The sequence below is a fragment of the Lepisosteus platostomus genome, chromosome 11 (genome assembly GCF_059453375.1).
Source record: "Lepisosteus platostomus isolate fLepPlt1 chromosome 11, fLepPlt1.hap1, whole genome shotgun sequence".
Lineage (NCBI taxonomy): Eukaryota > Metazoa > Chordata > Actinopteri > Semionotiformes > Lepisosteidae > Lepisosteus > Lepisosteus platostomus.
The window spans coordinates 18,545,628-18,572,266 of NC_142621.1; the positions used below are offsets into that span (position 1 = coordinate 18,545,628).

The 26,639-nt window shown below is 36.7% G+C and overlaps 3 protein-coding genes across 15 annotated transcripts in view; 2 read left to right on the top strand and 1 right to left on the bottom strand.

Moving 5' to 3' along the window:
- usp24 (ubiquitin specific peptidase 24) overlaps nt 1-18,826 on the bottom strand; it is a 72,706-nt gene extending 53,880 nt beyond the window's left edge. For 9 of the 12 annotated variants that reach the window (XM_088598722.1, XM_088598721.1, XM_088598720.1 and 6 more), the window contains exons 1-10: nt 18,385-18,826; nt 8,862-9,030; nt 7,789-7,856; nt 6,400-6,543; nt 5,899-6,021; nt 3,660-3,695; nt 3,251-3,316; nt 1,377-1,442; nt 930-1,004; nt 442-600 (exon numbers count right to left, since the gene is read on the bottom strand). In XM_088598722.1, the coding sequence (XP_088454848.1) occupies nt 442-600; nt 930-1,004; nt 1,377-1,442; nt 3,251-3,316; nt 3,660-3,695; nt 5,899-6,021; nt 6,400-6,543; nt 7,789-7,856; nt 8,862-9,030; nt 18,385-18,657 (1,179 nt within the window). In that variant the 5' untranslated portion in view covers nt 18,658-18,826. The remainder of the gene's footprint in view (nt 1-441; nt 601-929; nt 1,005-1,376; nt 1,443-3,250; nt 3,317-3,659; nt 3,696-5,898; nt 6,022-6,399; nt 6,544-7,788; nt 7,857-8,861; nt 9,031-18,384) is intronic. The other 3 variants (XM_088598724.1, XM_088598723.1, XM_088598726.1) reach the window with 2 other exon arrangements.
- pcsk9 (proprotein convertase subtilisin/kexin type 9) overlaps nt 1-26,639 on the top strand; it is a 247,995-nt gene that overhangs the window by 66,772 nt on the left and 154,584 nt on the right. The window lies entirely within an intron of this gene.
- bloc1s2 (biogenesis of lysosomal organelles complex 1 subunit 2) lies at nt 19,495-24,622 on the top strand. Of its 2 annotated transcripts, none has more exons than XM_088598712.1 (5): nt 19,495-19,705; nt 21,498-21,614; nt 22,220-22,339; nt 22,684-22,788; nt 24,118-24,622. In XM_088598712.1, exons 1-5 carry the CDS (start codon nt 19,537-19,539, stop codon nt 24,144-24,146), a joined length of 540 nt encoding a protein of 179 aa, XP_088454838.1. In that variant the 5' UTR covers nt 19,495-19,536; the 3' UTR covers nt 24,147-24,622. The 2 variants fall into 2 exon arrangements, with proteins under 2 accessions (XP_088454838.1, XP_088454837.1); XM_088598711.1 differs by having other exon boundaries at nt 19,496-19,705; nt 24,115-24,621.

Sequence of the window (26,639 nt, forward strand, 5' to 3'; positions counted from 1 at the left end):
CAGTCATCATAGTAAATCATGGATTGGTATTATCTGCTTCAAGCCACACATCCCATGTTACCTGGATTAAGTAGCTTGGGTAGTACATAGTTTCCAGTCTTATACAACTTTGCTTTGATGCTACCCTTAACAATTTCTGGCTTTTTTTTCCCCCAAGTCCACCTACAGAATTTTTCTAGTTTTTCTAAACAATCTCCCTCCTGACATCTTTCCAAACCTCACTGACCTTGAAAACCATATCTATCAACGTGAGGTGCCTAGGGGAGTGTAAGTATCCTCTTCTTTAAAAGCTTTAAAAAAGTCTGTGCAACGCTTTTACTGCCTTCAATGTGTCCCAGCTCAGGATGTAGGCATTGTGCTCAGAACTTGTACTTTTCTGTGATTGAGAGCTTGGCCAGTCCTCATGAACACTAGCACAAGATGACCCCCTATTTTTCTCACCTCCTTCAAGGAGTTCATTTTGGCACTGAAATGAGGGGTCTTCAGCATGCGCAGGAGGATGTCTAGCCTGAGGTCATCAACCACAGTGACGAGCTCACGCTGAAACCGCATGCATAGGAGCTTAATGGCTGACAGGAGTTCAGGGATGCTAACCAGCCTCTGCACAAGGTAAAAAAAAAAGACTCAATAGACTTCACGAGAGAATAATGAAAGAGAACAGGCTGTCCCACATGGCAGGCAATGCTTTCTCCAGAATGTTTCAGTGTTAATTAATCTGGGGGCAAATCAAACTAATTAAGCATAGAATTAAGTCTATTATTATAAACTTAATTTAACTATGCCTTCCTGTGTACTGAGAACATAAAAGAAACAAAATAAGGTATAAAGCTTATATTGCTCATAAAATTAACTGGCTCAAGACTCCATGGAATGGGAATCATATTTCAAATGCTATTAAACTAAAGCAATTTAAATAGTTGTTCCATTACCTTGTCTTTCAGGTCTTTCTCTTCTAGGGTCTGCACGTAGGTGATCATCTTATGGATAACCGGGTCCAGCATGGGCTGTTAAAATTCCAGTAATGGTCACAAATAAATCCCTAATATGCGTAACTTTAAGTCAAAAGAGATCAAATAAAGTCTTTATTTCACATATGGTCAATTGTTAAACCATACAATTTTCCAAAACAAGCACAATGGCAAAATAGCACTGCTGTGTGGCAGCTATGACTCCAAATGAACTGTGGATAAAACAACCTTTTTCAGTGCCACTCCTGAAAGAGAACAGAAGACTAGAGGATAAGCATAAACATTTTAATGTTCCATTAAAATTTTGGGTAAGAATAAAAGTCTAAGATGGAAATAGATATCACTTTGAATTATAGATAAGCAAAAGTTAACTTTCTCTTTTAATTCAGAAGGTGTTGCTGATCTCACCTGTACCAAACTGGAATTCAAGTACTCTGCACAGACACCCAGTGGCTGAACCAGGGCAGACACATTCTATGGAGAAACAAACAAACAAGATGCTGAGCATAAGGTGTAATCGGATTTATTTGCACAAAAAACAAGGTGCACCATAGTTTTTAAAAGACGAATCTGCAAAAATAATTCAAAACACAAAATTTCTAAGAATGAATAAAAAAAATACTAACATGAGGTGTAACTGTTAAGAGACTGTCATGTAAAGTCTCTGCGAGTGAAAGTTTTTCATAGGACTGCTCAGTACATGGAAGTGTCTTATTCCTCAGAAGGATACATATTAAGGATAAAAGCAACACTGTCAGGTCCAATAATTTCAGGTTTTATTAAATCAAAGGGATTCTACAATTTTTAGAAACAAATCAAAGAATAAAATATGATCATGTCTAATTCTGCAAGTACTCTATACAGATTTATTCAATTTGCTGTAAAAGGAATGACAATTGCAGATCCCGGTGCTGGATAACCTATGAGAGTATGCATTAAAACCTGTAATAGATATAATGCTGTGCAATGAGTGTCTGACTGTCATTCACGAGGTAGGGCAACTAACCTTATGGAGGTAAAGAACTGCTGTCATATGCCATCCTAACAGTGGTTGTTCTGACTCTACAATCTTTTCTGACTACACCCATAGACTGTGAGATGTTATTGCTTTTCTTACTCAGTTTCATGACCTTTCTTTTTACTTACACTTGGCAAATGATGCACAGAAAGAAGGTGGAAGGCTGACTATTTTACAGTTTTATATTCCCAAAAGGCCTTTAAAATACTGCATCCTCCCACTCATGTCTACATTAACTGCACTGTATGTTATTTGATAATTATTAAATGCATGTCTTGAGTCTTTTACAGAAAGTTTTGATAGAGTGATTAGATGTACGTCTTCAGGTCAGTAAAGGGAAAATTATAACTGCTTAAGAAACTGTGCTATAACAATATTTGAGCTCGTCTTGTTATTCACAGTTATCTGGATTTAATTACTAGATATTGACGGTCAAAGAAGGTTAACTGCAGTTTTATTAGGCAGGAGGAGATGACAGAATTAAACCTAGAATCCACGAGCCTTAGATATAATTAACATAAAACAGAAAAACAGAAATAACAGAAGGCAAGAGGCATGAGTCAGAACCAAAGAGCAATACTCATTTCCCATTTCAATAAGGAAAATAAAGTCCCTTGCTCTAAGGAGTTGATATCTGAACTGCACTTTATCTCACACTTTCCAGATTTAATTGTTGTTAAATAATTTTGACTGTGGCAGAAAAGCTTGTCAATACATTTATTTGTTCTATAATTGATTGTTGTAAAGCCATATTCACTGGGGTATCTAAATCCACACTAAACAAACTCCAATATGTTCATAATTCGGCAGCCAGAATCCTGACCAAGTCATGTGCAAGCAATCACATTAGTCTTGTCTTGGAGTCCTTGCACTATGTTCCTATCATGTTTTGAGTTGACTTCAAAATCCCCACGCTCTCCTATAAAGCTCAATATGGCTTGACACACCAGTAACAATCCGACTTATCTGGCTCCTACCTACCTCACAACCTTTGTTCATCTGCCTTCCGTTACTACACCAGAACTTCACAGTAAACACAGTGTTCTGAAGATACCCCAAACTGCTTTGTATAACTGTTTTGCCACACAGCAACCTCAAACATTAAGTTATTAGGAGATGGAAGTGAGGAAGTTGCTTCACTCTTTATTCTCCAATATTCCTTACAATTACATGGGCATAAAATAAATACTCTAAGCTTCAGCTCTGTTTTTGAGTGGAAAAAGATTGGAACAGACAAACTCATATGAACAACATCTTTTCTTACCCCAATTTCTATTTCTTCTGAGTTTAGCTTGGACTGGATTGAAGAAAATCCCTCCATCTCTCCAAACTAAAACCAAAGAGCTTGAATTAATCAAAAACATACTCTGAATAGGAATGCCATGTGTTTTAATATATACACCACTAAATATATATATTACATCACCAAGCTATGACCAGTATATAATGAAAGCAAAGCTGGTTTTCTTTGATTTGCAAAGTGTTCTGACTTTTAACTTCAAATTGTCACACTTCATTTGGAAAAAATAATTTGACATTCAATATGGTGGATTGTAACTTCCAAAAAGAAACTTTTTCCCCAAGAGATTTAGCATGTGAAAGATCGAATTCCTTATTTCATAAAAATGATAGGATACAGGAAATCCAGGTTCAAAAAACACAGGGATACTTACCCGGTTTACCAAATCTACAAGCCAGCCATGGGGCTCCTGCAAAATCAAACAGGAATCCAGGATCATTAACACCTTCAACACATCACTCTTACCAGTGATGAAAACTCCTGGCAATAAAAACTTTTAATTAGAAAAAAAGACGGTACAGATTAAATTACCATTTATATAAAAGACTACAGTTAGATCGAACAGTTTTTAAATGACTTAAGAGCTTCCACTAAAACCCAGTATGAACTTACTTATTGTGGGTTACTTTAAGTTGTTTTGGGGGTTACATTTTCAGCAGTGTTTTTAAAATACTTTTTAACTCATCTCATAGTCACATGGTCTTAAAGAACAGGCTTACATACTTAAAATGTTTCACTTGAAAAACCAATTCGGCTAAACCTTCTTAATTTTTAATCTTCCGTAATGTTATGTAAAACACAAAACATGACAAATATAGTGAAGCTTCAGAAAAGTAACGCCTGATGATAGCCAACTTATAGCCTGTTCCATGTCCTTGTTTCCATCAGCTTTCATTATGGGCACTAAACCCCATATTGCATAAGAGTTTGAGCAATATGTTATTCAGCCTTGCCTAGACAATTATGAGCTTAATCTCACAACAAAAATACAACAGACACACAAACATTAGAGAGTTGTGAATTTCACAAATGTAAGTGCATTTTGGGATTTTATAACTTTATAATGTTAAGGTATTATAAAACAGAAAATAAATTATTTATAATGAATCTAGCAGAATCTTTATAATTTGTTTTCACTTTGAAATTTTGTATTTTGTGTTGATCTATGGTACAAATTCCCAGTTCTACACATTATGATTCCATATTGTAGCACAATAAAATGTGTAAAAGTACAAGTGAATACTTTTAATATGCACTGTAGCATTTTGGGATGTGACAGATAACTAGTCATAATGACAGATTACTAGCCATGTACCTCCTGAACATCACCATGGACTGCAACAAAAAAGACTCTGTGGACAGGCATTCAATCTTTAACCACAGAAAAAGGCTAAAGCTGAACCCAAGAGAGCAAATGTCTCCAGCGAATAGTAATGTCCTTGTTTGAGAAGTCTACTGAAAACAGAGACACAGGACTCAATGCAGACGGGTTTAACAGGTAAGATGAACCAATAAAGCAGAACAGCTGTTTCTCTGATATAACTAACAACAATCAGCAACTCACAACTGGCAACCCACTGAAGCTAAGCAGCCATGAGTCTGGTCAGAACCTGAATGGGAGACCTCCTGGGGAAGCTAAGGTTGCTGATGGAAGAGGTGTTAGTGGGGCCAGCAGCAGGCGCTAACCCTGTGGTCTACGTGGCTCCTAATGCCCAAATATAGTGACGGGGACATTATACTGTAAAAAGGCCTTTCATTCGTTCAGATGAGAAGTTAAACCGAGGTCCTGACTCTCTGTGGTTAAAAATTGGCCTTTACCAATCATGTCCTCCTAATCATCCCCATCTATGAACTGGCTTCATCACTCTGTTCTCCTCACCACTGACAGCTGATGTGAGGTGAGCATTCTGGCACACTATGGCTGCCATTGCATCATTCAGGTGGGTACTGCACATTGGTGATGGTAGAGGGGAGTCCCTATTACCTGTAAAGTGCTATATAAGTGTATGCAATTATTAATATTATTAACAATAATAATACCAACAAAAACAACAAAAATAATAAATCAGATGTATAGAACTGCTGTTTCCTTCCCAGAATTACAAAACTGATAAATTGGCACTTGTCTCTTGTGTGGGTTTAATTAGTGATTTGGGCACGTTTTTACAGTCCTATGTTAATCAATGCAATTGAACACAAATTACCAACCAATATTCAGCTTTAATTCAGTATAATTCATTTTTGTTAGCCGGAAATATTGCCAACTACTGTTTAAGTTGAGGATCTTTATACTATATTAATGTGACAATTGAAGTAAACTCTAAATGTTCCTTGAAATACCATGAAAATTCTCAATTTTGAGAGTGAATTTTGAAAAAAACGTTTTGTACTTTTTTCAAGACACTAGTTATGTGCAGACATTAGATAATTTAGGTATGCTGATATGTAAAGACATTTAAGATTATACTGACGGGTTTATACCTACCCATAAAGAGCACTACTTTAATTAATGTGGATTTGTTTGACTGCACTGAAATATCCTAATACAAAAAATGGATTAAACTTTACATTTTAAAGTTTCAAAATTAGGACTATACCAGGTGAGCACCTACCTTTTGAAAGCTGGAGCTTGGCGAGACGGCAAACATGTTATCTTCCCCAAACACTTCTGCCCAGTTCCTCTGGCAGGTTTTCATGCGGTTTTTGAAATGGTACTCATTATCTGGGTTAAAGGCCTGTAAACAAGAGAGAGGTAAAACATGATTATAAACTAATTTCCCCTCAACAACCCTAAAGTAATATTTTTCTGCAGAGTATCATTATCTTGCATCCTTTAATAATATCCTAAATTAACTATCCACAAAATCTACACCTTTTTCTACAACAACTGTCATGTGACAGTTGTTGCCCAAGACCTTGCCGAGATCTTTCTACTTTCTTTAAATGCATTGGTTCAGACCAGCAGACCAGCCTTTCTAAATGTAATGTTAGCAAGCATATGAGCAGGAACATTTCAGACATCTTCATTATGTTGTACTATACAACTAAGTGATCAATGAATCACCCACTGTGTGCAGCTGAAGCCCAATAACAATGTGTAAAAATGGCAGTACCATTGTAAGCACACCCATGAGGCCTATGGGAATGGGGTCCTGCTTGACTCTCTCTGCCACCAGGTCCACTAGCAGCATAACCATGTTATAGATTCCCTCATGGATCTCAGTTCCCCATTTGTGAACAGCACTTGATGTCAGCAGCTGCAAAAATAAATAAAATAAATGATTGTCACATATGACAAACTGCATAGTTAACCAAACCCCACATTACTTGAAGATGCTTCATGTATCGAATAAAATGTTAAAGGAACACTTTAGAAAGTATTTGCATGTGAAAAACAACAAATTGGAAAACAGGTCACGATAATATAGCAAAAGACTCACATAATGAAAAATAAGCACAAATAATTTAAAAATATGTTTTAACACTAACAAAACTGATCTGTGCATCACGCACCCATATAGTAATAGAATGTGTGAACTGGTTCCACATTCCTTTTGTAAAAGATGCACCATACCTGTAAAGAAGTGTAAGATTAAAAATTAATTAATTTTGCATTACGTCCCTGTTCAACTTACAAGACTGGCTCCAGGGCTGTCAAAAGAAATAAATACTGCAGCTTGTCTTGACACCCTCATTACACCACCAAACAAGTTCAATCCATTCCGAGACATAGAAAAACATACATCAAGAGGTGGACTCAAGGTAGCAGTTTCTAGCATAGTACCATGACAGGTGATGAAGTTCCAGTAACTCTGATCAACAACTATACAACAGTAAATCTTACTTGTACATGTAAACGTATAGAAAAGATAAATAGAACTAAACTACAATTCTAGAGGATACTCAACATAGATTTAGGAAAGGTAGGTCTTGCTTAACTAACTCAATAAGTTATTTGAAAAAACAAAAGTAGTAATATAGATAAACTATATTATGTGGTACCGTTTCTGAGAAGGCTTCTGACTCTCAAAAGATAAACTCTATTATTGCAGAAGGCATTCTAGGTAAAGTATGTATGTGGACAGAGTAAATTGGTAATACTGAACTTTAAGAAGCTGTTTATGAATATCTTAGATGTCAATGTTGATACTTCGGAAAATTAGGGGAAGTAATAAAACAGGCAAATGCTATATTAGGACATATAGTAAGTGCAGAATTTAAATACGTACATCATGTACAATGTAATTAATCCCAAGGGCTTCAAGAAATGACTTCAACTGACAGGATAAAACAGAAAAACTCTTTAACCTTGAGCAGAGAATATTATGTGGTGACCAGAATAAAAAATTGGCAAAGATAGATCCAAGATGGGCTGAATGGTGTTCTATCATTTATACCTTTCTGTGTGCTTAAGAGACAAGGATGACTTAACTTAATTTCTTCACAAACTAAGGATAAAATCATTCAACGTGCACAGCAATGTTTGTCTTTTAAGTCTATACCTTTTTGAATGCCTCAGGCATGCATCTGTCCATGAATCTTTTACAATTTTCATCTGCGTCAGCAAGACCTGTACATATAACAGAGATCACATTAGAAGTAGAAACTTGGGCACAGAACACAATCCACAGTCTTTCTACTGTGTAGTAGTCGAGCCTTCGCGGCTTTTAACTGTTAGCTTAATCAGACACATCTGCTCTACACTGCAGGCTACTTGTGAAGGAAACTGACCAAAAGGAAAAAGAGACATTAAACACTATTCAAGTGTCTTTAAAGAGATTATTGATGACTTTAGCCAGCACAGCATTATACATACTCTTTCAAAATCAAAGTAATTCAAAGTGGAAATGAAAGACAATTTGCCACAATTACTGTGTCTACTCAACAATACAAAAACACAAGAAACAAAAACTGTAATAATGTGATAGCCAAAACAAGAATAAACTGATCTGAGAAAATCAAGAACATAATAGCATACGTTGTTTTCTCAAAAAATATTTTCAAGTGTAATTATGCTGTTTATTTTACTTCTTTAATTCTTATTTTTATTGGGATTATAGCACAAGAAGATTTTAAAAAAGTAATAAAGCTAAATTTTTCTAGATGGTAAATGAATACACACCTTTACTCAAATCACAGCACACTCAAAGATGTTATATCATTACATCCACATACAAGGTACATGATAAGGAATTACTAAGTGAATAAAAATATGTAAACTTTCAAAACCATGCACAGCAAAATATAACCTATTTCCAATATCTACTAAAGTAAAGTCATTTTCAATATCGACACCACCAACACCATTGCACCCTGTACATCTGTATTAATATATAAAACATGTATACAGTAGTAATATATACATGTATAATACATTAATACATTCCCACTCTTAACTTCATCCTAAAATTAATTGCACATTTATGCTTCAATACACCCTGTTATATATGAATGGTTTCTGCGCTGAAAAGACACTGTGAGCCTTACTAACCCCACCTATCACTCCAGTGTTTTTCTTGGTTACTGACTGGCAGACCCAGGAATTATTCTGCCAACTGGAGCATGGGGCCCTTACCCAGCCTTGCCAGGCACGTGGAGGCGATGAGGCACTTCCCCAGCGATTCTTCCCTCTTATAGGGGATAGACCAGTGGTCAGTGAAAACACGACTCTCCAGCTCATACAGATTGGTGGTAGGAAACTCGATGTTTCCTCCTGAGCAATTCCCATTTTCATCGTTGCTCCTCTGGAAGGGAAAAGAAAACCACAGTTACGAGTCCGGGAGGCAGCCAACCTTTTTGTGACATGCAACATTTCTAAATCATCACCTCTTATCCTGGAATAAAAAGGACATTCTTTTTTTTTTTAAAGCCACAACAAAGCACAGAACACCTGCGTCTCTTAAAGACTAATTTTCATGCATAGTCAAAACAATTCACTAAATGAGATTTTAAAGCAGAAAGAAAAAAAGAAGGCATCAGACTACCATCAGGTTCTGGAGTTTAAAACATATGCTTAATTGTCAAAATTGCATAAAAATGGCATAATATTTTGTCAGAATATTTTAATAAATATTATTTTATGCAGAGCTAATTCAACACAGCGCAAGGATGGAAATGCTCTTTTTGCAAAACTGTCAGAGCTTTTTGTGCTTTTTTCAGTTACAGGGCTTCTACACATTGACCATCAGGTGCTGAATATTTATGACTTGAGATTGAATTTGGAATGGGTTTTCAGGGGTACACATAAGGAAATTATCACAAAATGGCAAAAGGTATCTGGAGCATACAGACGTTGTGGACAAAAAAATGGAAAAACCTAGGTAAATGAGGGGCACCAAGTATATGGAAAGCAAGAAGTTCTACACTTCCACACCGGTGTGGCTGATGCTTACATTCAGCAAATAACATCTTGGTAATAATTATGGTCAGTTGATTGACCATCATATGGAAGAATGGTGCTGCATCCCTCCTGTAGAATTCTAGACACTGTGTTATTGTGTGCCACAGTACACAGAAGATTTGGTGGCCCAGTGCCCTATTATGTAACTTTACATGAGTGATATATGTAATTGCTATATTTTATCCACTGTACCTCATATTGATCAAAATGTTATGCCAGCTAAAGTCTTCTTTCCTCTTATTGTACAACTTTCGATGAATTCCTTACAACCTTTTGTAATCTATAGAATACTAGATAAGGTGGATGCTGCACATTGGTGGTAGTGGTGGGGAGTCCCCACTACCTGTAAAGCGCTTTGAGTGGAGTGTCCAGAAAAGCGCTATATAAGTGTAAGCAATTATAATATTATTATTATTATTATTATTATTATTATTACTATTATTAAGTGTGAGCATTCTAGGTGAGGTGACGTTAAATGCACATGTATTTGACAGTTTACTTAGCTTCCTCAACAGCACTTGAGGAAAGGTTTAGCTCAACTCAACAGGAAAATTAGGTACAAAAAAACAGAACAAAGACTTAACATCAAGTCTGTCAAACTCAATTTTGAACAGAAGAACAAACATACATTTTAACATCACAACCTCTGTTTCAAAGAGAGGGATTGCCTTTCACACTTGCATCATTCACTTCTGTGCCCGACAGAGAATCGAACCATAACATCTATACAGATTAACCTTAACAAGGAAACATATGCTTAACTTCGTTTGTCAAGGTACCATATTAACATTTTATCACATTTAGTAAGACAGCCCTGCACTTTAGGGAGTGATGTGTGAGGCATTGCAAAAGTGATTATTTTGTTTTCTGCAATAGGCCACAAATTTTGGGCTGAATGGTTTAAATCAAACTTCCAAAGCCCAAAGTTAAGCATTTACATTAGGAAAATGAACTGTGGGTTACAAAAAATATGTTCTACAGTTTAATTCCACTGCATGAGAATTAATGTTTCTCAAAGGGGATTTACTAAATTACTAGAAAATGTGCAATTCTGACTATTTAGAACATACGCATCTCAGCATGTACTTGCAAATATTTCAGTCAAATATTCACTGTAAATCTTGTCTGATAAAAGCCAAACTGGAGGCACTGAAAACAGCAATGATAACTTGACCTATACTTTACATCATTCCAAAGCATATCCAAACTACTGTTAATGATAAAGCCAAATATACCTAGGACAATAATGGAAAACTGCTTCACAATGCAAGGGGTGTAATACTGTACTAAATGAGTATTTTACTCATGTGTTCAGTAAGGAAGAAGCCAACAATATGCCTCAGACAGCAGGACAATGTTTTGTACTGGACAGTAATAACATAGAAGAGGTTTTTTGAGAACTAAAAACTCCCAACATTAATTAATCCACGGGGCCTGATAGTATCTCGTCAATTGTGCTCAAGGAAACAAGAAATGTTATTCAGAACTTATTCACTTAACTCTTCCAACAGTCGCTTAAGAAAGGGGTAGTACCCACGGACTAGAGAATTTCTAATATAGTAGCCATCCAAAAAAAGGTGAATCAAGTGATTATAGCCCCATAATTCAAACATCTATTTTATGTATGGTTATGGAAAAAATTATTCAACTGAACTAGAGAACCACTTACAACAGATAAAAGTTGCAAAATAATAAGGAATAGTGAACAAGGACTTCAAAAAAGGTTTTGTCAAACCAACCTGTTAAAAGTTATTTGATCAAGGACCAACAATAACGGACACAGAACATCCAATACGGTGTATTAAGATATTCAGAAGGGTTTTGATAAAGTTCCTTTATAAAAGATTAATTCTTAAAATATTGGAGTTGGAATTCAGGGAAATGCGTGCACTTGATTTAAGAACTGGATAACAAATAGGAAACAGAGAATACACATAAGAGGTAATTGTTCGAATTGGGGTAATGTAGAGTAGTAGAGTACCACAGAGATTAGTATTAGGACAACTGCTCCAACTGCCCTTATCAATTTATATCAAGTTTATAAATACCTAGTATACCTAGTATAGATAGTAAACTAGTCAAGTTAACAGGTGATACCAAATCAGAAAGATTATAAAATAAAAGTCAAAAACAGCTAGATAAAATTCAAGACTGGGCAAACACCTGAAATTGAACATAGACAATGCAGGGTTTTTGCAGGTTAAATAAATTACAATATAGCAAAAAACTATAATGCAAAAATGGAAAAACTGAAATAGAAGCGGTAACTTATGAAAAAGACTTAGGTATTTTTGTTGAAACATTATCTTCTACACAATGTAGGAAAGAAATTAAAAAGTCAAACAAGATGTTAGGCTATATAGTCTTAAGCAGTGGTTCTCAAACTTTTTGGACCAAGTACCACCCCTGAAAAAACCAAAGCATCCAAGTACCACCTACAAGTCATCTTCTCATAGGAACCCCAGAAATTCTCAATGACTAACATGAGTGCGCGTGTGTGCACATACTCACATACACATATAATAAATATTATAAGCTTTATTTGATATAGCACCTTTAAAGGTGGCTTCTCAAAGCGCTTTACAGAAAAAAAAACAGGAACAACAACAACAACTAAAAATAAACAATAAAAAGGCATCATTTCAGTGAGAGGGTGAGCCTGTTTAGTTGAGCAAAGCAGATGTGACTTCATTTTTCGAGCCTTGATACAATTCACAACAGAGTCTAACAGATTTTAAATCGTCAGGCATTTTCTTGACAGCAAAGGTCTTACGGTGGATGTTGGAATGCGTCCATTCATTTCTGGAGCAACCTCTCTAATTTGTGCAGCTTCACCCGTGTCGGCTTGTCATATTTCTAGCACCGTCTGTGCAAACTCCAACGCATTTTTTTCAGTCGATGCCATTCTCTTCGATAAATTCATCCAGAAGCTGAAATACGTGCTCTCCTGTAGTTCCTGTTGGTAGCGGCTTACAGAACAGAAAGTCCTCATGGGACGTACCCTTAAACTCGTATCTAACATAAACGAGCAAATTGGCCAAATCAAAGGCATTTACAGACTCGTCTTATTGCAGTGAAAAGCAGCTGCTTATCTTAACACGCTCTATCAGCGTACTTTTGATATCATCCGCCATATCAATAATTCTATGAGTGACTGTCTTTCAGAGGGGGCAGCAGGTCGAGCTGTTTAGCAGCTTTTTCTCCACAGACAAAACGTGTCGGCTCTTTTGCCAACGGTAAGTAAGGTTCTTCAAAAATAGTGTGGGGCTTACCTGCTTTAGCAATCCGCAAGTTTGTATTTCTCCCCGTTTCCGTTTCAGGAGTCCGTCTCAGAAGTTAAAAGAAGTTTTTATTTCATGCGCATGGGAGAGAAACACAGAGGCGCTCTGTGTATTTTTCTCAAATTAACCTAGAACAGTTCTTAAATATTTTTCTGTTATCTATCATGCTTTCCTGTGCTCATACGATTGCCAGCGTTCGTAGCACACATTTCTATGTATTACTGTGCTTATAACATTGGCAATGTTCCAAAATCACGTACATTCTCCTACCTCCCTATTTGCAGGAGATAGGTTTTTTTAGATACAATTGGTTACTTGCGTTTGTAGCACGCATTTCTATGCTTACAAGATTGGTGGTGTTTCAAAATCACAAAACATTCTCCTACCTCCCTATTTGCTGGAGATAACATTTTTTAAATACAGTTGGCCGCTGTCGTTCGTTGCACACATTCCTATAAAATGGTATAGAATTACATTGTAGCTCTGTGTCCACTCAGGACACAGGATTTTTCAGTGCACACAAGAAAGATCCAGGGTCATATGGCGTACCACATGGCGGTGCTCCGCGTACCACGACTGGTATGCGTACCACAGTATGAGAACCACTTGTCTAAAGCATAAACTTTAAATCAAACAATGTTATAATTATGTTATATAACACTAGTAAAGCTTCATTTAGAATACTGTATACAATTTTGGTCACCATGTTATAGAAAAATAATGCTGGAAAAAACAGTAACATTTTGGGGGTTAAGAGAATAAACGTCCTACACTGACAGACTGAATGAAGTGAATCCTTTAGTCTTTAACAGAAAAGATTATGAGGGGACCTGACACAAGTGTTCAAAATCCTCAAAGACATTGGCAAAGTAAACTCAATGGACTTCTTCACAATGGACAGTGAAAAAAGAACAAGTAGAAAGTGGAAAGTACAGAGGAGCATATTGAAATTTGGAACAGGAGGCACTTCTTTACTTAAGAATAATATAATATTCCCTAGTAAGTCAAAAAATGCTAAATGTGTTGCATTTCATGAAGCTAAAGTGTTGGTTTTCATATATTTAAACTGATCTTGTTACCCAATGACAAACTTACGATCTTGCACATACAGCACAGTTAGTGTAAATGGAATTTTCCATAATAAGAAATGACATTTTTAATATTGTGGCTCCTGTTATTTAGATTATGCAGACCATTACTGGATTTTTTCCAATACTTTTACGCTTCACAAGGCAAATGCAATTGTGTGCACTTCCAGTACTATGCCCACTAGAAAACCTTCACTGGATTAAAAAATATTAACTTAAAAAATAAGCAAAATAGTAATCTTGAACATCTAGAATACATAAAAATGCATTATTTTCTGGAGAAGAAAACATTTTTGTCGTGATCAGAGAAGATTAAGAGGAGACCTGATACAAGTACTCAAAGGCACTGACAAAGTAACTGTTATTCTGTTGTAAGGTGTAGTTATGATAGTGTTACCATGCCTAGGAGCATTTTCTTATGTTATTGGGATCCAATATGAAATATCAAATTTAAGAAGAATACACAGATCAATCTACAGAAAACATTACACATGAATATGCAGGCTATTCATATTCATTGTGTATGCAACAGAAGAAGTGACTTGGGGCCTCAGGTTTTCCATCTTACTGCAGTGAATTAAAACTGCAGAGCTCTTGCCAAAGTCCCAGGTGGCAAGATCTCCTAAGAACGGTTCATACAGCTGACACATCATAACTGAGAGACAAACTGAAGTACAAAGGATTCCAAAGGTCTACATATTGACAAAATAAATTTTATTCAGAGAAATAAACTGTTAAATAAAAAAGTTGCAAGTTGCAGCACTGCATAGAGTGGGGGAAGTGAGAATGACAAGACACCTCTGACATTGGCCTAATCAACGTATGGGCTGTTCCAACTGCACAACTGTCTAAAAAAACATAAATTAACATGACATTAGGCAGCATTCACGACTGTTTCCAATCAATCTTGTATTTTTTCAAACATCTAAACACAAAGGAAAGATAAACACCTTAATAAAATCAAAGAGACCAAAGATAACGACATTAATCTGTAGTACTGGTAGGCTGCTGTGTCTTCTGTTTTCTATTCCACAACTTTACTTGAATTAGCTATTCAATTAAACTGCTGGACTCATAACTGACAGGTTATGGGTTCAAGTCCTTGCTGCGAACACTGCCGTTATAGCTCGAGCAAGGTACATTACCTCTGTGTGCTCTTGTCCACCAGCTGTAGAGTAGGGACTGGCATTGCTGAGGGTGTCCCTGTGATGCATCGGCTTCCCATTCAGAGGTGAGTACCATGCTCTCAGTCCGATTAACACTATGGTAACCAGTATGAGCTCTTGCCTGATGTGCTGCTGTGCTCTGGTATGGACTTTGGCTTTTAACTTAATTGGTCTATATGACTATATATAGGATTCTATTAATCTGTATCTTTCCTGGTCCTGGAGTACTCTTGTGGCTGCTGATTTGTTTTAACTGGACCCTTTATCACCAGTTTTAACTGCTGTCAGTAGCTGCTTGCTTATGATTTTTTCTCCTGCACTCAGATTTTCCAGTCTGCTTTTGTATGGTACAACATTTTTGTGTACAAAAATACATGTTAAGGATATACTTTGCTTTTCTTATCCACTATGAAAGTATGCATTCCACAGCCTGACCGCAAAAAAAAGAATCTGGACGTCATAAATAAAACCAAAATTAAATTTTGACAGCAATCACAAAGAATAAACATCCTATGATATTATCAAACCAGGATGGAAAAAAAAAAATCACTGAAAACTTTTATTAGGGTCCCAGAAAGTCAAAAGCATACAGAATAATAAATGTCAAATCATAGCATCATACTGAATCTACCGCTAGAACATAAACAGTTAGCGCTGGAATCCAGTGCACCTCCTTACTTTTGAATTTCCTTATTTTGTATTTTGTTCATCTAGAACCAATCACAACCTTCTAGCTATGGCAAAATAACCTTTTTGGATCCAACTAGATTACAAAACAAATCACACAAACACAGCTACAAGATCAATGAATGTGTAATAAAAAATAGGACAAAATGTCATACAAGCATCTTTAAAAAAGATCAAAAGAACTTATTTGGTAGGTGAAGTTTAAAATAAGAAAGGAGCAGAACAGTATTACTATATGAAAACACACAAACTGTAAGACCATAATGACTCCAGACACAAGGAGGCAATTTTCTGGTTGCTTGTAGCTAACTAATCCCCTCTAAACATGAGAGTAAAGATTCAATACACAGTTCCACTATGTACATACCAAGCAGTTCCCATCTTACTTTTACACTTCGCACTTTCTCCCTGTACTCTCTGTGTAACAACACAATTACACTACAAAATACATGAGCATTAATAAAAAAAATGCTGCCACATTACAAATGCCTTTGTGCAGCCAAAATAACAAAATAACTGCACTTCACATTAACCAGCCCAGCTCATACTCTGAATATTGAACTAAAGAACTAAAAAGATTAATTGAAATAACGTACATAACAAATGGTATGAAGTGTTTTGTATTTTCGTATTGAGGGATAAAGCACTGGAGAAAGAAAGTCTACCTGTCTTACAATGGTAAGAGTTATCCACACAGCTCTGAGCCTCAAGCTTGTTACCATGCATTCGAAACCACCTGGGACCTCATATAAGTGTTACAGTGACTCTAGACTATTTTTAGGGACCATACATTCTGCCTGTGACCTACGGCATGGTTCAAAGAAAAAACAAAAACAAGGAAGCAAAAGAAGCTGAACCGTTAGCCCTCCACACACCTCAGGCAGAACTGTGAAGCCAAATTCAACTTACACAGCACACAACAGAACGTAATAAGATGGTATTTTCTCAAGTGTATCACCAAGATGAAGAGCATTGCAAGTCACCTTTTTATGTTGACATAAAGCCTAGAAATTAGTCGAAGAAGACATCTTCATGAAGTGGCCAACCACTTACTTATCTGAAATATTCTGAGCCGCTTTGTCAAGTTAGGATCTTGGTGCTGCTCATCAGACCTCCATGACATAGCAGGAGAGGCACTTTTGCAATAGACAAAAGTATTTCTTCACAAGTGTTGCCCAAAATCCCTGAAAAGAACATCTAATGATATTCTGTTACTTTAGGTAAGGTCATATTTATGTTTCAAAATGAAGGCATACACACACCAAAGGCAAAGACACTAATGTCCTTAAGGGTCAGGAATGTTTTTACACTGGAAATGTTCTCCTTTTGGCAACAAACATGTTGTGCAGTACAATTACAAGCATAGTGACAGAAGCAGATACAAATATCTCTTTGTAAGACTTAAACCATAATCTTAAAAATGTGAGATTTTTTAAGTTACATTTAAACCTAACTCTTATGTAACACTCTGCATATCATATTTTGCACCCATTACTGATGAGCAAGACATTTGAAAATTATTTTTAATTTTGATTTGATTTTCCTAATCTCAAACTATTTTTTTTATTCATAATATTTAGAAATGTGTATCTGTTTTAAATAGTTTTTCTGAAACATTCCTATTGCACAAAACAACCTGAAATGTCCGAGGTCCTACAGATACTGTACACACACACAAACCATATTAAACAAGCTGAGGCTTAGGTCACAAATTCAAATGCCATAACAAAAATCTATTTTCATCCAATTTCATGGCTTTTTTTAGCTAAAGGGAACACTGCAGTGCCTAATAATTCAAATAGGAATGAACCGATTAGAAATATGCAAGGTATAAGGAAATATACAGGTTTAATAACGAGCAAGCTCACGTCAGATCTTAAGTATTTTCAGTCCATAACATATGAACTAAAATGAATATACAAATAATTAACAAAGCTAATGAGTTGGGAGTTAATGCTATTTTTTAAAAAAAAATGCATATCTAGTATTTGTCACAGAAATAGTTCAGACCAAAAGTAAGGTTATCTTTGCATTTACAAATTTACTGTTACAAATACTGTTTATTAGTTGCTAAAACTAAGATTACAGTCCTTAAGGAAATACGATGAACAGTGTGCTTTTCAAGACGAAAACAAGTACACCGGTGGTATAATGCTCGTATTGCTGAAAACATTTAAAAGCCAGAAAAACTCGTACATCACCTCACTCAGCACTTGAATGTAAACCTTATTTCCCCGTTTCAACTAAAAGTGGACACAAAATATATATAGTGTATTACGAGGTGTCAAAGATCTGGTGTTCACCACCCTGCTCAGCACATTTTCAAGTCGTAATTAGCTGCACTCCCACACGATCTTCCTTCCCTCCCTCTCACTCCCGATGACAGCTAACTCTTATACATCCGTTTGAAATGTTCACTTTCATTACAGAAATATATTTTATCCTTGAGAACAGACAATCAACCCGAGACTCTTACCTCGCCCTCCACTACATCGTGATAGGCAGGAGGAGGGTCAAATCCTCCGCTACCACTCCCACTGCGACCGCTGGTTTCACCGTCCCCGCTGGGCCCAGGCCCGCTCTCCATCGGCTCGTAGCCGTAACCGAGTCCGGGGCTCTCGTTAGTGAGAAGCGCCACTGCTTCGTTAATGTCATTTTTGGCCAAGCGAAGGGCCTTGCGGATAGCGACAGGGTCTGGAAAACCCATGCATAGAAGGGTGGTCATGTGCTGCTCCTCCTCAGTCTCCATGGTTCACTACACTCAGCGCTTCGGTTACTAATATGGGGGTTCTCTACACAGACTTCTGGCTGTGCACGCCGCCATATTTACAATCCGAGCTACCCCCTTCCACCCAGTACCGACGGGTTCCCATAAGAGGAAAGAGCGAGCAGACCTGCAGCCTCTCGGCGCTACTCGGGCTCCGTAGATTGCGTCACTGCGTATTACCCTCCTCTTAAGGCCGCATTGTTTCAATGTGAAGCTTGAAGTTTTGAAGTGACTTGATCTCAAAGTTTGTGTGTGTTTAAGATGCATTAATTTTGCTTTCTGATGCCAATCCCGGAAAGGGGTAGCTTCGTTAAACATACTATAAAAATGTACGATTCAGAGCACATTATCAAACACATTACAAACATAAATCCTATAAATAAACAAAGTAGTTTTCAGCTAGGTGTACGTTTCCCTCAAAGCTTTATGATTTTTTTTCTACTTGTCTGAATTAATATAACTAATTACATTAAATAATTTTATAAATTATTTAATATTTTATATGAAATTTTATATTTTCTTTTGATAAATAAAAAATCAAAAGGAAAGTATTAACAAATGGAATATTTGTTTAAAATAAGTTTTTAAGCTTTTAGAAATTTTTACAAAATGTTTGAACAGTTTAAATGATAGTGCAATATTTTTGTGTTCGGTAACTACAGTAAAAAATCAGTAAAATAGTATCTCAATATGGCAGAGGGAAAGGAACAGCGCCTGCATAATGCTGATATATAATTTGTGTGGGCAAAGGCGATCCTACTTAAACTGGTCTGTGACTTCACGGGGTGATGTGGAGGGCTAAGGGCAGAGAGACAATCACGTGATCAGACCCTTACTCATGTGACTGCGAAGCTTTAGAAAATGGCAGAAAGAGAAAGCGATTCCGGTGTTGTGGATCTTGCCTGTTCATTGCCAATACAGGCAGTGGTGTCCCGGTCCACTTTGGATACTGAACAGTACGGGCGTATTTTGGGATCAGAGCCCGACTCTGAAACTTTAGCAGCTGTACCCAAAAAATCCGGCGCGAACAGTGAGTTAATCGTCAATTTTACAGCTTAATTTTATTGACATTTCTAATAGTTTATGTTAGGAAAATCTTTTATTCCGCAGTCGAAAACTATAAAAATCGACCAACTATGTCTGCACTTCTATTAACGAAATAACAGGGGTTGTGAATTCTATTTTAAGATGAAAATATTTTTTTCATCCTATCAGAAACATAAATCTTCTTTTTCTTGTGTACACAACTCTTAAATAACAAGAACAGTGGTGTATTTTACTTTAAAGAATGCATACAGAAAACAGTTTTGAATTATGTGTGCCATTTCAGTAAAAAACTAATAAACTTTTATATAGTTATAAATATAATTAATTTGATATATTTTATATAGTGCTTTTAAAGGTGGTTTCTCAAAGTGCTTTTCAAAACAACAACAATGGAAAAAGCTACAACATATGCCCAATGAGAATATGCAATGAGAGGAGAAAGTAGATGGGGGTACTGAATACAGTAGGAGCAGAGGGGTAAAGAACAGAACGATATAACAGGAGAAGGGCCTATCACTCATAGAGCGTAGATGGGCTTGGGGAACAGAAAGGAGACCAGAATTAGAAGAGCAATATTTGCAATGTGGAAAGTAGGATGATAGTAGCTCAGACAAGCACTGAGGTGCCAAGCCATGCAGAGCCTTGTATGTGAGCATGAGGGTTTTAAAGTTGATATGAAACTAGACAAGAAAGCCAGTGCATTGACTCCAGGATAAGAGTACTCTTATCCTGGAGTCAATGCACTGGCTATCTTGTCTAGTTTCATATCGGCTTAAGCATGACTTCTGTCTTGTGACAGTTTAGATGAAGCAAATTTTGAGTCATCCATGTTTCTATATTGGAGATGCAATTACATAGAATAGTGACAGCCACATCAGTGTCAGGTTTGTTATGGATATAGATTTAAGTATCATCAGCATAGAAATGATAGTTGAGGCCATGTGATTTTAAAAACTGTCCATGTGGAAATATGTAAATGCTGAAAAGCTGGGGGCCCAGTATTGAGTGCTGAGGAATACCAGACTTAACTAATCCAATTTCGCTTGGCGAATTCAGGTCTGAAACAAAGTAACAGCGATCAGTGAGGTAAGACTTGAACCATTTGAGAACAGTGTTAGAAACTCCAAACACAGTCTCAAGATGAGAAAGTAATAGTTATAGGTCTTTCCTAACGTGTTTATGAAATCCCTTTTAAAATGAATGCTTTGCAGCATGTGTGCTGAGTTTCTTTCATGACAGAGAGATTCTATGGCTTCCCTGTTATATGTGTACAGATCTGAGTGTGTGAAGATAACCATGATGCACTTCACATCACTTTTTCTAACCACTCTTCCAATTCTGGGTCACAGTGGCCTGGTGTCTGTTCTGAGAAGTATTAGATGCAAGGCAGGATACACCCTGGATAAGAAGCCAGTCCATTGCATGGCATACACTGAGATTCTCACAATGGATAGTTTTTTCAGAGGCCAGTTAACCTACCAGCATGTCTTTGGACTGTGGGAGGAAACCTGGGCACTCAGAGGACACCCATGTGAACATGGGGAGAACAAACAAACTCCACACAGATGGCATCACAGGAATTGAATCCAGGGTACCAATGCTCAAAGCAGCAATCTTATCCAGTGTGCCACCATTCTGCACACATCTACAGTTGTTAGGATGTGTTTCCATTTAATAGAAATGTGTTTATTTAGTAACATGATGCCATTGCAGGCTTTAACGTGATGTGGTGTGCCTTTTGCATAACACTCCTGAACGTTCTGTTTTTTCCACAGATGATGGAAGTGTGGAAACAGCAGAGGAGGCCATTGAACCCGCAGACCCTGATATCAGTGAACTATGCAGGGATATGTTTGAGAAGATGGCAATTTTTCTGCAAGGGGAGCTTACAGGTTAATGAATGTGTCTGAGGTCACGCAGCTCACATCTAAATGTTATAATGCTGTTAGTAGTGGTATAATGGCAAGATGGTAGCATTTGCACAGTACAGTCATCATGCTGGATCATTGATATGGATTAAAAGGGAAATGGATAAGGCTCTCATTGTAAAGCAGTTTGAGCTATCTTTCCGTGTGGAATCAGAGTGTTCTCTATGCTTTAGTTTGATATTTCACCAGATTTACTCCCTGCCTTTAAAGACATGGTTGTCTGGTTAATTGGCATTTCTAAATTTTCCTATGTGCTTGTGCTCTGATGTTGTCCTCTATGCACTGTGTGATGTTTAAATAAATTATTTCATAAAACTGTTTTAAAGCAGCATCCCTAAAACTCTTTGCATATATAAACTCTTTAACCCCAGCTTTTCACAATTAAAGATGCATCCAAGCTTTTGGATAAGTTCTGAATCTAGGCCTACAACCTTATGACACTCCTCACATTTTCATTTTGTCCGCAGGCAAAAATGTTTTTTTTAATCAGAAAATCATACCAGTTACAATTTGTAATGCTTGATTTACTTTTTTACAGCAAATGTTATTTAAATTATTTTTGTTTTTAGCCACCTGCGAAGACTACAAGCTCCTTGAGAATATGAACAAACTCACCAGCTTGAAGTACATGGAGATGAAAGATATATCAATAAACATTAGTCGCAACCTGGAGGACCTGAGCCAGAAATGTGAGTGCTGAGCATAAAGCTTTTTTTGTATGAATGAACAAAACATTATGAATTATTTAAACATAATTAAAACAATTATTGTGCTGGTATCCAAAAACATGGTGAATAAATTAATTGCTTTGGCTGTGGAGCCTTCTCCAGGCTTCATACCCAACACATTTTTTCTTTCAGCTTTCCAGCATGGGATCAGCTTCTGCATAAGCGTGGTACTGCCAATCTTTTTCATCAGTAAAAGATTTTATGCGTCTTTAATGACTGCTTCCCCTTCTCTCTGTCTACGTCTAGATCAAGGTGCACAAGTTTTAAACAGTCCAATTGTTTTGCTCTCATTTCTAATTATTCAGATGGCAGCCTACAGCCATACCTTGATCAGATCAACCAGATTGAGGAGCAGGTGACGGCTTTGGAACAAGCAGCCTACAAACTTGACACCTATTCCAAAAAGCTTGGTGAGAAGCCATTTTTATTTTTAGGTGTTTGTCAAATCCCTGCAGTAGCAAATACAAGCGTTGATTTCCAAAGAAATTTATATTAAGCTCCTACATATAATTCAATGCAATACTGTGTTTCTGTAGAAAACAGCCTGGACTACGTCTGTGTCCCAGTAAGCACACTTGTGGTCTTGCGCTCTACATATGCGTTTTCTCTCTCAGGTCTGCAAGGACTTTAAGATATCCCTTTTCTAAATTGTTGTTTCACAAGGGTGCACAGGAGAGCCCCCAGTGTTCCATTTATGCACCCTTGTCTAAAGTCTGCATCAGAGCGGACTTCATTGAATTGAATTATCCACAATCCCTCATGGAATGGTGATGTTTAATGTTTTTACCTAGCAAAGTGGAGAGATTGTCATGGAGAATAAAATATTCAATTGTTTGTAAAATTTTAACTTTTTATAGTTTTAAAACTCATATTTTATGTAAAAACAAAATTTCATTATACTACTTTACATTCGGACTGCATGTGTTCTAGGTACAAGTTTTTTACAAAGTTTTTATTTTGTCAGTCCATTTCGACTGATGAATATTCGTTTGCGTGCGGTGAATTTTGTACACAGAATGTTTAATAGTACATAGCTTTGAGGTATTGCCAAGTTTACCTTATTTAGTTTACTGTGAATGAATGCATTATGTTCCTCATACTGTCGTTTTTGTACTGGGACAGAAAATATTAAATGTATTTAGTAGTACAGAGCTTTCAATAAACAGAGCGGTATTGCCAAGTTTTCCTTTGTTTACTTCACCTGTTTTGAGTTGATTCTGCTCAACAGAAATTAACACAATACTGTATGTCACTAAGTTTGTACAGGGATAGACCAGATTAAATTAAATTTCATCAAACTGCGAGCAGAGAAAGAACAATAAAAATAAAATCTCTGCAGACATGCAGTTAGCCACTGGAAAAGAAGCACCAGCAACAGAAAGCATTTTGACCGTGAGCCATGTAACCAGCGAGTTACCTCAGGCAGGGGTATTCCATTATCCTTTATATAACAATGTGTCCTCGATTACTCACGCACTTTAAGTCCTCACCTGCTCTACGTCATGGAAGTATGGACTTGTAAGAAAGGCTTAGGATGACAATTGGGACACGGCCTAAGATTTGAAAAATGCATGAGTAAAGCAAAGTTAAAGCAAAGTTGTTTTTTATTCATCTTTGGAGAATCACTGCTTAACAATCAGAAAATTGTTGGATTTTGAAGGGTTCATTGTTTTATGTAAAGAAAAGTCCAATTTTAAGTTGGTTTGATTAACTGTTCAATTTATTTTTCTTTAAAGAAGCCAAGTTTAAGAAACTAGAGAAGCGATGAAGTGCTTTTGGACCCAGCAGTGTGGTTTGGAAGGAGCCAGATGGAATGCTTTGCTTTGGATTGTTTACCCTTTGATTCTATTCCACATTCCTCCTTGTTCATTACAAGCTAAAGACAATGCTGTGTGAGAAAAAATATTGCAAGGATTACAGAGGTTATTTGATGGAAAGTAAGAGCATATTTCTGACTGTTTTATGACTAATTCTGTTTTGGGCTAAAGAGTAAAAAATTGGATCAAGGACACACAATCATGCTTAAGAGAAATTAGAGGAAGCTACATTGTGTGCTGTAATACTGAAGAATCTAGATCATGCCTGCAGATGGGCTTGAAGACTGCTCTACATAGTTGCATTTGCTGTTTTATGAGCACTGCCTCTTGCAGGGATGAAATGGCCAATAAAACCAAGTATGTATGTCTGTGAAGTCTTTTCTGGGGTTGAGACAAGGAATCTATTGCTTAGCAATAGATTCCTTGTCTCAACCCCAGAAAAGACTTCTGGGGGGAAAAGACTATTGCTTAGCAATAGATTCCTTGTCTCAACCCCAGAAAAGACTTCACAGACATACATACTTGGTTTTATTGGCCATTTAATCCCTGCAAGAGGCAGTGCTCATAAAACAGCAAATGCAACTATGAAACGGTAACATTTTTCAGAAAAAACAAATAGTAAGTATATTGTACGATTACCTCTTTGGTGCTCTGTCTTAAGGTAATTTAATAATAGGAAAGGTATTGTTTAACATGACAGATCTGGAAAAAGTTATATCTATTAAATAAAAATGTGTTTATATGGAACACTTTATGGAAAACAGTAACACTACAACATAAGCTTCCACCAGGTGGTAGTATGTCACTATCTTTGAATTTATCAAAGGTTTTGATTTAGTATAGTCCCATCAGGTGATGAAATCCTCAAGAAAAAGTAATGTTACTTGTTTGACAAGTATGTTCCCGACCTGAAGAAAATTCCTAGATGTCTGTCCTATTGTCCACTTTGTGGATATCTTTTTTTTTTTTTTTTTTTTAAGTTTTCAAGAAACAATAATAAAACATGCTTTGCCACCACTGAATTTGGTATTATAGAGACAGGCGTAGTTTGAATGGAAGGTCTCTTATTCTGTTGTTTTGTAATATGTTTAATAGTGAAATATGGAATTACTGGCATAAAAAACATCTGTTAACTAACTAGCAAAATCCATATTAAAGAGCTTTTGCTTTGTCTGGGTTTTTATTATATTTGTTTGTGAAATGCCTTGCTGTAGTAGGAATCTGATTTCTGAACTTTGCGATCACTTTTTTTAAATGTAAATGCTCTTTGAGTCATTTTGTATAGATAGTAATTGAAACTTCAGATCCAGTTCTCTATAGGTGAAAATAGGATCTGGGAAAGCCACCTTGCATTTCAGACAATGTGGATGTATTAGTTCCGTTGGGTAGCTGTGTCAGCATACGTAGGCTGCAAAGGAACAAGTAATAGGTTTACATGCATGCACTTTTTTCTGATGCTCTGAAAAACGAATTTAAATTGAACAGCAGGAAGTGTGTTGATAGGCAGGGCTTGCCTGAGGGTGTAATACATCCACATTGGGGGGAAAAAAAGAAGAAAGAAAACACAATGTTTCAGCCATGGAGCCTTCTTCAGGTGTGAGGATGCAGTTATCGTTTTTTTTCAATGTGGATGTATTACACCCTCAGGCAAGCCCTGCCAGTAACACACTTCCTGCTGTTCAATTTAAATTCGGTTTTGAGAGCATCAGAAAGAAGTGCATGCTTTAACTCACCTAAAGAACTAGTGTACAGTGGGTATAGAAAGTCATCATCCCCTTTCAAATTTTGTACCTGTTGTATGACACTCTGAAAATTAAAACAGATAAGTTAGGCTTGTTCCAGTTTTATTTACACACAGTAGCCCACATTAGCCAAGTTAAAATAAAATTCTAAAACATTCTAAAAATGATATTACAACAGAAAAATACCTTATTTGGATAAGTGAACACCCCCCTTACAATTTCATTTGTAAACTTGCTCAGGTATAACCAATCACCTTATAGATCACAAAACAAACTAATTGGCTCCCACCTGTGCTCAATTGTGGTGATTTTGATTAGTTCAGAATAAAAGCAGCTTATTCTAGGGGATTCCACTGCTTGGAAGTGCATTTCAAAACAAAGAATTCACTTTGTGGAAAGAAGCTTTCAAAAGTCAGGAGATGGGTATCCCATGGGGCACAGTCAAGACCATCATTAAGAAGTGGAAGGTGTATGGCACTACCCAGACCTTGCCTAGATCAGGCCACCCCTCCAAATTGGATGACTGAGCAAGAAGGAGACTGATCAGAGAGACTACCAAGAGGCCAATGGCAACTTTGAACGAGCTACAGGCCTTAATGGCAAAGACTAGTCATTGTGTGCATGTAACAACAATATCACAAGTGCTCCAAAAATCTGGCCTGTATGAGAGGGTGGCTAGAAAAAAAAGCCACTCCTTAAAAA

Excerpts from the sequence above, each read along its gene's own strand:
- bloc1s2 (XM_088598711.1), top strand. The coding sequence starts at position 19,537 with ATGGCAGAAAGAGAAAGCGATTCCGGTGTTGTGGATCTTGCCTGTTCA. Across the intron at positions 21,615-22,219 it reads TCTGCAAGGGGAGCTTACAG|CCACCTGCGAAGACTACAAG; the intron begins GTTAATGAATGT and ends TTTTGTTTTTAG. Across the intron at positions 22,789-24,114 it reads CACCTATTCCAAAAAGCTTG|AAGCCAAGTTTAAGAAACTA; the intron begins GTGAGAAGCCAT and ends TTTTCTTTAAAG.